Source organism: Bombina bombina, chromosome 2 (assembly GCF_027579735.1).
Source record: "Bombina bombina isolate aBomBom1 chromosome 2, aBomBom1.pri, whole genome shotgun sequence".
NCBI classification, from domain to species: domain Eukaryota; kingdom Metazoa; phylum Chordata; class Amphibia; order Anura; family Bombinatoridae; genus Bombina; species Bombina bombina.
This window is the reverse complement of record NC_069500.1, coordinates 670,172,735-670,187,190: the sequence shown is the minus strand read 5'-3', so window position 1 is coordinate 670,187,190 and position 14,456 is coordinate 670,172,735. Positions and strand designations below refer to the sequence as shown.

General features: G+C 40.3%; 1 protein-coding gene across 1 annotated transcript in view; it reads left to right on the top strand.

Annotated features, from left to right (window-relative positions):
• ACO1 (aconitase 1) overlaps positions 1 to 14,456 on the top strand; it is a 212,609-nt gene that overhangs the window by 74,799 nt on the left and 123,354 nt on the right. Inside the window, 5 exon segments of the mRNA XM_053702628.1 lie at positions 10,101 to 10,237; positions 10,239 to 10,267; positions 10,858 to 10,894; positions 10,897 to 10,929; positions 10,931 to 10,998. Coding sequence (XP_053558603.1) covers positions 10,101 to 10,237; positions 10,239 to 10,267; positions 10,858 to 10,894; positions 10,897 to 10,929; positions 10,931 to 10,998 — 304 coding nt within the window.

Here is a 14,456-nt window from a genome sequence, read left to right as displayed (position 1 = left end):
CGCTGTCTGGAATTCTCTGAAGGCTCAGGGACAATGGAATCAGGAGGAAAGTCTCCTACCAATAAACATTCTGGAATTGAGAGCAGTTCTCAATGCCCTTCTGGCTTGGCCCCAGTTAAAAACTCGGGGGGTTCATCAGGTTTCAGTCGGACAACATCACGACTGTAGCTTACATCAACCATCAAGGAGGGACAAGAAGCTCCCTAGCAATGATGGCAGTATCAAAGATAATTCGCTGGGCAGAGTCTCACTCTTGCCACCTGTCAGCAATCCACATCCCGGGAGTGGAGAACTGGGAGGCGGATTTCTTGAGTCGCCAGACTTTTCATCCGGGGGAGTGGGAACTTCATCCGGAGGTCTTTGCCCAAATACTTCGACGTTGGGGCAAACCAGAGATAGATCTCATGGCGTCTCGCCAGAAACGCCAAACTTCCTCGCTACGGGTCCAGATCCAGGGATCCGGGAGCGGTTCTGATAGATGCTTTGACAGCACCTTGGAACTTCGGGATGGCTTATGTGTTTCCACCCTTCCCGCTGCTTCCTCGATTGATTGCCAAAATCAAACAGGAGAGAGCATCAGTGATACTAATAGCGCCTGCATGGCCACGCAGGACTTGGTATGCAGATCTAGTGGACATGTCATCCTGTCCGCCTTGGTCTCTACCTCTAAGACAGGACCTTCTGATACAGGGTCCATTCAAACATCAAAATCTAACTTCTCTGAAGCTGACTGCTTGGAAATTGAACGCTTGATTTTATCAAAACGTGGTTTTTTCTGAGTCGGTTATTGATACCCTGATACAGGCTAGGAAGCCTGTTACCAGAAGGATTTACCATAAGATATGGCGTAAATACCTATACTGGTGCGAATCCAAAGGTTACTCCTGGAGTAAGGTTAGGATTCCTAGGATATTGTCCTTTCTACAAGAAGGTTTAGAAAAGGGTTTATCGGCTAGTTCATTAAAGGGACAGATCTCAGCTCTGTCCATCTTGTTGCACAGGCGTCTGTCAGAAAATCCAGACGTCCAGGCCTTTTGTCAGGCTTTAGCTAGAATCAAGCCTGTGTTTAAAACTGTTGCTCCGCCATGGAGTTTAAACCTTGTTCTTAACGTTCTACAAGGAGTTCCGTTTGAACCCCTTCATTCCATTGATATAAAGTTGTTATCTTGGAAAGTGTTATTTTTAATGGCTATTTCTTCGGCTCGGAGAGTCTCTGAGTTATCAGCTTTACATTGTGATTCTCCTTATTTGATTTTTCATTCAGATAAGGTAGTTCTGCGTACTAAACCTGGGTTCTTACCTAAGGTAGTCACTAACAGGAACATCAATCAAGAGATCGTGGTTCCTTCCCTGTGCCCGAATCCTTCTTCAAAGAAGGAACGTCTTCTACACAATCTGGATGTAGTTCGTGCCCTCAAGTTCTACTTGCAGGCAACTAAGGATTTTCGACAAACGTCTTCCCTGTTTGTCGTGTACTCTGGTCAGAGGAGAGGTCATAAGGCTTCGGCTACCTCTCTCTCCTTCTGGCTTCGTAGCATAATTCGTTTAGCCTATGAGACTGCTGGACAGCAGCCTCCTGAAAGAATTACAGCTCATTCTACTAGAGCTGTGGCTTCCACTTGGGCCTTTAAGAATGAGGCCTCTGTTGAACAGATTTGCAAGGCTGCAACTTGGTCTTCGCTTCATACTTTTTCCAAATTTTACAAATTTGACACTTTTGCTTCTTCGGAGCTATCTTTGGGAGAAAGGTTCTTCAGGCAGTGGTTCCTTCTGTATAATGAGCCTGCCTATCCCTCCCCGTCATCCGCGTACTTTTGCTTTGGTATTGGTATCCAGAAGTAATGATGACCCGTGGACTGATCACACATAACAGAAGAAAACATAATTTATGCTTACCTGATAAATTCCTTTCTTCTGTTGTGTGATCAGTCCACGGCCCGCCCTGTTTTTTTAAGGCAGGTAAATATTTTTTAAATTATACTCCAGTCACCACTTCACCCTTGGTTTCTCCTTTCTCGTTGATTCTTGGTCGAATGACTGGGAGTGACGTAGAGGGGAGGAGCTATATGCAGCTCTGCTGGGTGAATCCTCTTGCATTTCCTGTTGGGGAGGAGTTATATCCCAGAAGTAATGATGACCCGTGGACTGATCACACAACAGAAGAAAGGAATTTATCAGGTAAGCATAAATTATGTTGTTTCTGCCGAAAATGGCATTTTCTGGGTTTTTTGCCTTTTATTTTCGGTAACATTGTGTAGCATATAGTTTACATTTGGTGCTAGCCTAGAGCTGCTGTTTAAGTTCATTACTTGACTTACTGCTTTGCATATAATAATAGTTTTCTAGGACTATACTTTATTTGGATAATTGGTAAAAAAAACAGTTAAATATGATTCTGTTACACAGAACTAAATAAAGAATACAGTATATTGATATTTAATATTGTTTTAAATAGGGATGCACCAAAATTTTGGTTGCAGAAACATTTTGGCCGAAAATGGCATTATCGTTTATTTCGGTTTCTCTTTTTTTTTGTCTTTGTCTTTTTTTTTTTTTTTTTTTTTTTTTTTTTTTTTAATTTATTTTATTTTTTTAAAATAATTGTGTAGCATATTATTGTTTTGAGAGATTTTTTTTGTCCAATTTTAGTGTGTTACTTTCAATAAAAGTGTGGTTATTTTTATTTTATTGGCTTTGAATTCAGATTCATCCATTAAATAGTCTAATTATGCAAAAAAAAAAAAAAAAAGACTTTCGGTTTTTGTCCAAGTGCATCCTGGATTTCGGGATCTGTTTCGGTCCAGACTTTCTATTTCGGTGCATAACTATTTAAACGCATTAAAAAAAAATGCCATTTAGTTGGAAATAAATTTCACTTTTTTGAAGACCAGGGGACACACCCCTTAAAAAGTCACTATTTTATCTTGTTTATCACACTATGGCCCCTACGATAAACCCCAAGGCAGAACATGCTATGATAGAAAGTAGAGAAAAGTTCTGCCTTTGGGATGATACAAGCATTGTGATAATAGCTATATTAAAATATTATAGCTGTATTAATAAATACTAAATATATTTTTACAGTATGATGCATAGAGTTGTAAAATATATTCATTATCATCCATCTTCTATAGGTTTATTATTGAGGTGTTTTTTTTGTTTTGTTTTCTTTCTTAATGTAAGGAGAGTCCACGGCTTCATTCCTTACTGTTGGTAAATACTGTACCTGGCCACCAGGAGGTGGCAAAGACACCCCAGCCAATGGCTCAAATACCTGTCCCACTTTCTCCATCCCCAGTCATTTTTTGCCTTTCGTCACAGGAGGACGGCAGAAAGTGTCAGAAGATTTCGGAGTTGTTCCTCAGGAGGGATATATGCCTTTTGATATGGAACATAGAGTTTTAAGTAGTCTTGTCAGCCTCTCAGTGAGAGTATTGACAAAATTTGATTCTGGAGATGCAGGGAGAGTCTTTCTGCAAACCCATCCAGACTGCTCCTTAAGCAACCAGTTGTTGACGAGTTTCACTGTCTGCTTTCTTCACTCAAGTCCATGTCGGGAGCGATGCTACACAGACTGTCACACTTGAGAGGCTGTGTTTCTGTTCACAGCATGGATTCTGGTAAGGTCGTTTTAATTTTTACTTATGTTGAAATTGCTGAAGACAGGGTCACAGTGTGACTCATTTTAACTTTATAAAATCATGGGTTAATATCTCCTAAAGGAGGTTATTGAACAGTGGGGATTAATCAAATGTGTTACTTTGATTTTATGCTACTTTGTGTGAGATACATTTTTGGGCTGATAGACTGTTATGCGGTAACGGAACATACAGGTCTTTACCTTTCGCTTTGAATTGCTGCATAGCTTTAGCTTGGCTCGCTTTTTCTCATAGCAGGGGCAGTCCGGCCTTGTGCACCACGTGACCGGGTGTGGTTACACTTTAGTTTTCTCTTTCCTGACCGAGCTAGCTGTCGGAGATGCTGCTTCTTTTTTGGTTGCCTGGGTCTAGGAGGGTGGGAGAGTGCCCCAGTCATTGGGGCTATAAAGGTACTGTTTTTGTGAGAAAAAATATTTATTTGTATCCTACTGTTACGGGCAAGCTATGGAGGATCCTGATATGCTTGAGGGTACCCCCTCTATTATTAATAGTAATACCTGTCTATATTGTGAGGAGGCCTTGGTGGTGCCCGTCATCTTAACTATGTTCCGTATGCATCAACAAGGTTATTATGTCTAAGAAGGTTAACCCCTTTAGTACTATTGAGCCGTCCACCTCTGAGGACTCGCCGTCCCATGAGGTGCATATCCATCAGTCATCTCCATTGTCACATGCAGCTTCCCATAGCGCACAGCTGATCCCCCCCCCCGTCTGGAGGGAGCCTTTTACCATCAGACTTTTACCGCGCAGTTAAAGACGGCGGTTGTCTGAGGCCCTTAGTGCTTTACCTCGCCCTGCTAAGCGCAAGTGAAAGGTTAAACATAGCTCTCCGGTCCAGGGGACATCCAGTGATTTACTTGATTTGTCTGCTTTCAAGTATCCCAGGATGGGTCACATTCTGAGTCTTCAGAGGGTTGAAATTTCTGGATCGGAGTCTGCTACCTCTAGGCCTCCGGCTGCGGAGCAGCCAGCCTTTAGATTTATAATTGAACACTTACGTTTTCTTCTAAAAAAGGTTCTGTTGACATTAGAGGTTCCAGAGGCCAAGTTGCCTGATGAACCTTTGATCCCTAAATTAGACAGAGTGTACGAGGACAGGGTAGTTCTGCTAACTTTTCCTGTACCTGTAAAAATGGTGAACATTATTTAGAACGAATGGGAATAGAATTGGATCTTCCTTTTTCCCTTCTTCTACCTTTAAAAAATTATTCCCGGTACCGGACTCTCAGCTGGAGTTGTGGGGCTCCGTCCCTAAGGTGGATGGCACCTATCTCCACGTTAGCTAAGCGTACTACTATCGCTCTTGAGGATAGTTCGTCTTTTAGAGAGCCGATGAATAAGAAGATAGAAACTTTTCTCAGAAAAAATGTTTCAGCATACGGGATATTTTATTTCAACCGGCAGCAGCTGTTGCTTCGGTTGCTGGAGCTGCGGCCTACTGGTGCGACTCCTTAGCGGATTTGATCGAGGTGGAGGGTCCCCTTGATGTTATCCAAGATAGAATTAAGGCTTTGAGAATTGCTGATTCTTTTATCTGTGATGCAAATATGCAGATTATTTCTGCATATTTTGCTAAGATCTCTGGGTTCTCAGTGCAGACACGTTGGGCACTCTGGCTGAAGTCCTTGTCTGCGGACATGACTTCTAAGTCTAGACTACTTTCCCTCCCATTTAAGGGAAACATTTTATTTGGTCAGGCTGAACTCCATTATTTCCATGGTTACAGGGGGCAAGGGGGCCTTCCTACCGCAGGATAAAAAGAACAAATCTAAGGGACAAGGATCTAATTTTTGTTCTTTTGTTCTGAAAAGTCCCAACGTCAGCAGTCCTCCTCTAAGCTCGAACAAACCAAGAACACTTGGAAGGCTGGCTCAATCCTGGAATAAATCTAAGCAGAACAAGATGCCGCAGGAGAAAATGTCGCATAAAGGGGCAGCCCCCGATCCAGAGCTGGATCGTGTAGGGGAGCAGACGTCGCTGTTTTCAGACGCTTGGTCCAGGGACGTGCAGGATCCGTAGGTCCTGGAGGTCATAGCTCAGGATACAAGATAGGTTTCAAATCTCATCCACCCAAGGGCAAATTTCTCCTCTCAAGCCTGTCTTTAAAACCAGAAAAAAAGGGAAGCCTTTCTGGGGTGCGTGCGGGATCTGTCCTTAGGGTCCATTGTCCATGTTCCTATGCGCAGAAAGAGGTTTGGGATACTACTCAAACCTGTTTGTGGTCCCAAAAAAGGAGGGAACTTTCTGCCCAATTCTGACCTAAAGTGCTTAACCATGTTTTCTAAATGTCCCCTCGTTTAAGATGGAGGCAATAAGGTCCATTCTTCCTCTAGTTCAGGAAGGACAGTTCATGACCACTATAGATCTCAAGGATGCCTACATTCACGTTCCGATCTACAGGGACCACTTTCAGTTCCTAAGGTTTGCGTTCCTGATCAGCACTTCCAGTTCATCGCACTTCTGTTTGGTCTAGCTACGACCCCAAGAATCTTTACAAAGGTTCTAGGGGGCTCTCCTGGCCGTCGCCAGAACCCAAGGTATAGCAGTAGCTCCCTACTTGGACAACATTTTGGTTCAAGCACAATCCTTTCATCTAGCAGAGGACCATTCTTCTTCTTCTCTCACTTCTTCAATCACATGGATGGAAGATAAACTTAGCAAGAGTTCCCTTATTTCCAAGCACCAGGGTAGAATTCCTGGGTACTATAATAGATTTAATATCCATGAGGATATTTCTCACCGACCAGAGACAGTGCAAGCTAGCTTCGCATGTCTTTTGCCCTTCGGACCTCCTTAAGGTCATCTGTGGCTCAGTGAATGGAGGTATTGGTCTTATGGTGTCTAGCATTGACATAATTCCCTTTGCCAGGTTCTGTCTCAGAACGTTACAGTCTGTGCATTCTGAGACAGGGGAATGGCGATCATTCGGATATATCTCAACAGATTTCTCTGGACAGCCAGTCGAAAGAATCGCTCTCTTGGTGCTCTGTACAGATCAAGTGTCCCAGGGACATCCTTTCTATAACCCTCCTTGGAGATTGTGACTACGCACGCGAGCCCTCTCCGGATGGGGAGCTGTTTTGGGGGGGGCAGGAAGGCACAGGGCCTGTGGTTTCAGGAGGAATGCTCCCTCACCGATCAACATTGTCTGGAACTTCTAGCTATCTACAATGCTCTGAAGGCTTGGGCCTCTTCTGGGTTTTGTCCCGGGTTATCAGATTCCAATCAGACAATATAACTTCGGTGGCTTACATCAACCATCAGGGGGGGAACAAGAAGCTCCCTAACAATGAGGGAAGTATCTCGGATTCTGGAGTGGGAGGAGGCCCACGGCCTGTTCGCTGTCAGCGATCCACATTCTGGGTGTTGGACAACAGGGAAGCAGATTTTTCTCAGCAGACAAGCCATTCTTCCAGGGGAATGGTCTCTCCAGATTCTTGAGGCTGACTGCGTGGAGGATTGAACACTTAGTCCTTGCCAAGAGAGGTTTTTCTGAGAGAGAGTTATTGAAACTCTCATTCAAGCTCGAAAGCGCGGTACTCTCATTGCATCTAAAAAATAAATTATGCTTACCAGATAATTTTAATTTCCTTCTGTATAGGAGAGGTCCCACAGCTCCCGCCCATGTTTCTTTGAATTTGCTGCTCCTAAATTATGTTTTCTTCTGGCACTTTTTATACCCTGATATTTCTCCTACTGTTCCTTGTTTCCCTCGGCAGAATGACTGGGGGAAGTGGGAGAGGTATTTAAGCCTTGTGGTGGGTGTCTTTGCCTCCTCCTGGTGGCCAAGTTCAGTATTTCCCAACAGTATGGAATGAAGCCGTGGGTCTCTCCTTATTCAGAAGGAAATGAAATTATCTGGTAAGCATAATTTCTCTGTTTTTTCTTTATTAACAATAGTAATCGCATACATAGTGAATTATAGGCATTCCTATGGGAATAACTTTAATGGGGAGAACATGCAGGGAGTTACTAATTTTAAAAGGAATATTCTTCATCTTCTATGCACCTTTTTTACCACATACCTGACTCACCAGCCTTTCAGTGGCGAGATTAGCAATTGTAAGAAAACTTGTGAAACTTTTATATATGTATATTTGAAACCGTTAGTCACATAAACCATTATTACTTTTAGTAAATTCACAGTATATAATGTGTACACATGCTTTGAATACAAGCTCCCTCCACACTGCTGAGATCCAAGTCCACTGGTGATGTGGAGAGATTTTTGCTCGAGACTGTGATCCCTATTGTTTCTAATGGAGAGCACATTTCCAGTAGTCAGAATATATATATTATATATATATATAATATAATCTATATCTATCTATATATATTTATATATAAATAAAATATAATATAATATATATAATATATATATATATATAGTATAAATATATATATATAAATAATAAACTATATATACCCTCACTTTACAGCGCTTCACTTTACAGCGCTTCGCTAATACAGCGCTTTGTGGAACTGAAGGGTCAACCTCCAAGGATTTTGAAACAGTGCTGTAATCATCCTGAGATTGCGAGAAAAGTTACTAGGCACGATTTTGTTATGCTAAGTTCATTCTGTTTACAGCATTGCAGGTGCAATCTGTGTCTCAGTGCTATTGTCTGGCAAATTGTACTACAGTAATGTCACTATTTTACAGGTACAGTATTTATTGAATACTGTGCTGTGCTAGTGTTAAACTAAACATAGCACTATAAGCACTCCCTAATATATGTTAGTTCAAAACACGTTTTCAAGTTTTAAACACACTGCAAGTGAAAAGAAAACTAAAACTGCCTTGTTTCACTTTAAGGCGGTTTTCACTTTACAGTGGGGCTCCGGTCCCTAACCCGCTGTATGAGCGGGGTATACCTGTGTGTATATATATATATATATATATATCACTAGACGCATGGGTTGCAAGACAGAAAAAGGCCATTGCTGGAGGTTTTGATGATCTCTTTACAATTGTGTCCTATGTCACTTGTTTATCTTACCTCCATTACTGTGGCCAGTTAGGGATTGACATAAATGAGCTGTTGCCCTGATCAGACAATCACCCTTTAGAATGTTGGGGGATCTGGGCTCCTGACGGATGCACTCCAACATTTTTTTTGGGCAATGGTTGTAGTTATATTATGTGAAAAGCAGGCAATGTAATTGATTGCCCAAAGCCATATTTTTACCAGGAAATTGTTATATCATTTTTATTGTAAACCCACAAAAATACATTACAAGCTTAAAGGGGACACAGTAAAATAGTTATTATGTAACATAATTCTGCACTGAGTGCTACTTTAAACAGAAAAAAAAGACCAAACTTTAATATTTCAGTATTGTGTTTGTTTGTTTTGTCTTTGCAAAATCATGTTCTTAGAAAAATGGGGGCGGGGGGGGGTGTTTGTTTTTTTGCTTGTGAGAGTTAAATGGACAAAAAAAAAGTATTAACGTACATTTTCAATATTTTATATTGTATAATGCATGTTTATATACCAGTTTCAATAAAATGCTCTTACACTGGATAAGTGTATTACAGGAAGTGTATTTGTTTTTTTCCATATTTTTATATAGCATTGTTTCCTATCTAGCCCAGGCACAAGTGTTTCAAATTCATGAAATCCTGTTTTTTTTTTTTTTTAAAAAAACCATATAAAAAATAAAACTATTCTATAACATAAAGTGTATATATAAGCAATATAACACAATGGGGCCTGAATTATCCAGCTCCGAATGAAGCTTGATACCCCTGTTTCCGCACAGCCTAAAGACCGGCTGCTCTATAATTTGTCTGCCTGCTCTGAGGCTGCGGACAGAAATCAACCTGATCTTAACGATCGGGCTGATGGACACCCCCTGCTAGCGGCCGATTGGCCACGAATCTGTAGGGGGCGGCATTGGCACAAGCAATTCACAAGAACTGCTTGTGCAATGTATAAATGCCGACAGCATATGCTGTCAGCATTTATCAGTGTGCGGTGGCCATGATACAGCTACATTGTATCATGTCCGCTCGCACTTTGATAAATCGGGCCCCAAATGTGTGTGTCACTAAGCGTTCCAAATTAACATAAGTTGTGGTCAAGTAATTTTTTAGGGTTTTTTTTTCTCTTTAGCCGAAGAATTTGACACTGTGATGATACCTTTATATAATGAATAATATATCGATTAGATAGATCTTCTCTAAATTCTTTATGCTTTAAATTCTCCTCAATATTTTATTCCTTTTTATTTTGTGTCTCAAAAAAGTAATTTTTTTTTACATTTATTTTCTTTAAAGCTCACTTTGTGGAAGTTCCAGTGGTTCAAATGTTAATGTGAACTCTCTTGAATACCGGTATATTTGGAGTTACATGTAGCAATCATTGTGTGTATTTTACACCTGTGACTGTTGACATTAAACGTTTTTTGTTTTGTTCCCTCTCACCATTTGCAGCACAGCCTGCCGTTTTTCTATTAGAGTCCTCCTTGAGGCAGCCATCAGAAACTGTGATGGATTCCTAGTAAAGAAAACTGATGTTGAAAACATTTTAAAACTGGAAGGTTAATCAAGTCAGAATGTGGAAGTACCGTTTCGACCCTGCTCGAGTTATATTGCAGGACTTTACGTAAGTAGCGATCCTCTATAAAAAAGAGTGATTGGGTACTAAAATACAAGCTCCCTGTAATTAACTTTTTCACTGAATCTACTTTAATAACTTTCTTTCACTAACACTGTCTTAGATGTTTTCAACACTAAGAACTTGCAGCCGTAGGGCTTTCATAAATCTAGCCCTTACACTGTATAATACTATGCTTGAATATCCTTTTAAAGCTATATAATTATATTTTGTGCAGTAATATTCAAATTTAGTGATAGAACAGCCTGTGTGGTTTTCTAAAGTTTTATTTTGACTGCATTTTTTTTAATCTAGTCAACAAAGTTATTCAAGACATATATTTAAATAGTGATATTTTTTTTAGGAAATGACGTTAAATTAAATCGTATCATAATAGGTTGGACCTCACAAGGCTTATAATGTTCTCTTTTATATCAGATTGCAAAAGAAAGAATGTAAATGTATCATTTATAATTCCAAAGAGCAGCGCCATTCAAGACATACAGACTGTGTGTAATTAATTAACAAATGGTGTAGTATATTTAGTTTGTTACTCACAACATGAATTAACTGCTATTTAATGGCGTCTTTTATTACAGAGGTGTCCCTGCTGTTGTAGATTTTGCAGCTATGCGGGAGACGCAGTAAAGCGTCTGGGAGGTGACCCAGAAAACGATAAATCCAATTTGTCCTGCAGACCTGGTCATTGATCACTCTATCCAGGTGGATTTCAGTAGCAGGTGAGAATACCTACATTTAGTTATATTGTTTTATTAGTTGTTTTTGTCAGAACCCTGGATTTCTTTTTTCTTTTTTTTTTTATTTAATATAAATTTTGGGAGTGGGAGCTTTCTTCATTACATTTCATTTGGGTATTTGCGCTTTTGTTCCTGTGTAGCTAGTTTTTCTAGAGTAAGAGATAGTTATGGCTAAGGCTGAAAATCTATTTTGACCTACTTGCTTTCCTCATAAGCTAGCCTGCAGATGTGTTTGTAGAAACACTAGCAGGGAAGAAAATTAATTTATATGTTTAATTAGTAATTAGGATCATAGGAGAAGATGAGTTTTCATAAAAAAATAAAATAAATTTTAAAGAGATTTGGTTTCATGGGTTATATGCTTTGGATTTACCTTTTTATAGAGGAACATCTTGTTTTTAGTGGGGGTTTTAATTTGTATAATTCTTTTGCAGACCTGAGAAGTTTGAAAAAACATTTAAAAGTGTACACTGAGGCAATGTCTCAGGAAGAAAATCTACTTTAATAAACAAATTGCTGGCATTCTTTTCATTGATATTTGATTCTTTAAGGGACAGTCTTGTCAAAATGAAACTTTCATGATTCAGATAGGCATGTAATTTTAAAACAACTTTCATTCTACTTTTATAATCAAATTTGCTTTTGCTCACTTGGTATTCTTGTTGAAAGCTAAACCTAGGTAGGCTCATATGCAAATGTCTAAGCCCTTGAAGGCCGCCTCTTATATCAGTGTATTTGACCAGGTTTTTAACAGCTAGATAGCATTTGTTCATGTGAGTACCATATAGATAACAATTGTGTTCCACTTTGGTGGAGATAGCACTGATTGGCTAAAATGCAAGTCTGTCAAAAGAACTGAAATAAGGGGGCAGTCTGCAGAGGCTTAGATACAAGGTGATCACAGAGGTAAAAAGTATATTAATATAACCGTGAGGGTAATGCAAAACTGGGGAATGGTAAATAAAGGGATTATCTATCTTTTTATTAGATACAAAAAAATAAATTCTGAAATAGACTGTCCCTTTAATGGAAGATTTATTTTTTAAACATATATTTGTGAATGAGCTGATCATTATTATTTTTTATTAGTTAATTAACATTTGTATTAGCTTTTTTTTTTAGTTTTAAAACTGTATTCCTATCCTATAATCTAAAAGGCCAAGTGTGTTTGTCCAAAGCTGTCATGCGCAATAGAGACTGCGCAAGGTCAAACGCACCTGGCCTTTAACAAACTGACCTGGCACCTAATCCGTGCAGGGGGCGAGGCTGGCCGGGCGTGCAGGGGGCAGGACCGGCCGGGCGTGAAGGGGGTGGGGTCAGCCGGTGTTCTATCAGACTCTGCTCCCTCTGACTGCGCATGCTCTCTCTGACTGCGCATGCTCTGTATGATGTAATCGCACTCAACAAATGTTAACTAGGAATGTGTGGAATGTGATTATCTCAATCGGCAAAATGCGCACCGAGGGAGCAGATTCTGACAAGGAAGTCGTCGGGTCTTGTACTATCCCACAAATTAAAAGTGTGTGTGTATGTATGTATGTGTGTGTGTATATATATATATATATATATATATATATATATATATATATATATATATATATATATATATATATATTATATATATGCGCGCACACACACACCACAGACCACAGTTCAATGAAAGCACATTGTCGCATATTTCATCACTGTGAGAAGTGATTGAACTTTGCCGAGTATATATGTGTGTGTGTATATGTGTGTGTGTGTGTGTATATATGTATGTATACAGGTGAAACTTGAAAAATTAGAATATCATGCAAATGTTCATTTATTTCACTAATGCAACTTAAAAGGTGAGACTCATTACTTGAAAATCAAGATAGTTCAAGCCGTGATTTGTCATAATTGTGATGATTATGGCTTACAGCTCATGAAAACCCCAAATCCACAATCTCAGAAAATTAGAATATTGTGAAAAGGTGCAATATTCTAGGCTCAAAGTGTCCCACTCTAATCAGCTAATTAAGCCATAACTCCTGCAAAGGGTTCCTGAGCCTTTAATCGGTCTCTCAGTCTGGTTCAGTAGGAATCACAATCATGGGAAAGACTGCTGACTTGACAGTTGTGCAGAAAACCATCATTGACACCCTCCATAAGGAGGGAAATCATCAAAAGGTAATTGCAAAAGAAGTTGGATGTTCCCAAAGTGCTGTATCAAAGCACATTAATAAAAAGTTATGTGGAAGGGAAAAGTGTGGAAGAAAAAGGTACACAAGCAGCAGAGATGACCGCAGCCTGGAGAGGATTGTCAGGAAAAGGCCATTCAAAAGTTTTGGGGACTTTCACAAGGAGTGGACTGAGGCTGGAGTCAGTGCATCAAGAGCCACCACACACAGACGGATCCTGGACATGGGCTTCAAATGTCGTATTCCTCTTGTCAAAAAGCACATTGTCGCATATTTCATCGCCTTGAGAAGTGATTGAACTTTGCAGTGTGTATGTATATGTGTGTATATATATATATATATATATATATATATATATATATATATATATATATATATATATATATATACATCCATACATACATACATTTGTATGCAAAAGTTTAGGCACCCCTGACAATTTCCATGATTTTCATTTATAAATAATTGGGTGTTTGGATCAGCAATTTCATTTCTCCAACATTGGTGTGTCCGGTCCACGGCGTCATCCTTACTTGTGGGAATATCTCTTCCCCAACAGGAAATGGCAAAGAGTCCCAGCAAAGCTGGCCATATAGTCCCTCCTAGGCTCCGCCCACCCCAGTCATTCTCTTTGCCGTTACACAGGCAACATCTCCACGGAGATGGTTAAGAGTATGTGGTGTTATAAACAGATAGCTCCTTTGGTTTAGTAAGGGCTTAGCACACACAAGGTTACTAGTTCGAGTCCAATCAAGAAACTAGTAGTATCAATTAATGAAATTTACCGGGGGAGTGGGAACTCCACCCGGAGATTTTTGCCCAGTTGACTCAATTATGGGGCATTCCAGACATGGATCTGATGGCGTCGCGTCAGAACTTCAAGGTTCCTTGCTACGGGTCCAGATCCAGGGATCCCAAGGCGACTCTAGTGGATGCACTACTAGCGCCTTGGACCTTCAACCTAGCTTATGTGTTTCCACCGTTTCCTCTCATTCCCAGGCTGGTAGCCAGGATCAAACAGGAGAGGGCCTCGGTGATCTTGATAGCTCCTGCGTGGCCACGCAGGACTTGGTATGCAGACCTGGTGAATATGTCATCGGTTCCACCATGGAAGCTACCTTTGAGACAGGACCTTCTTGTTCAGGGTCCATTCGAACATCCAAATCTGGTCTCCCTCCAGCTGACGGCTTGGAGATTGAACGCTTGATTCTATCAAAGCGTGGGTTTTCAGATTCGGTGATTGATACTCTGGTTCAGGCCAGAAAACCGGTAACT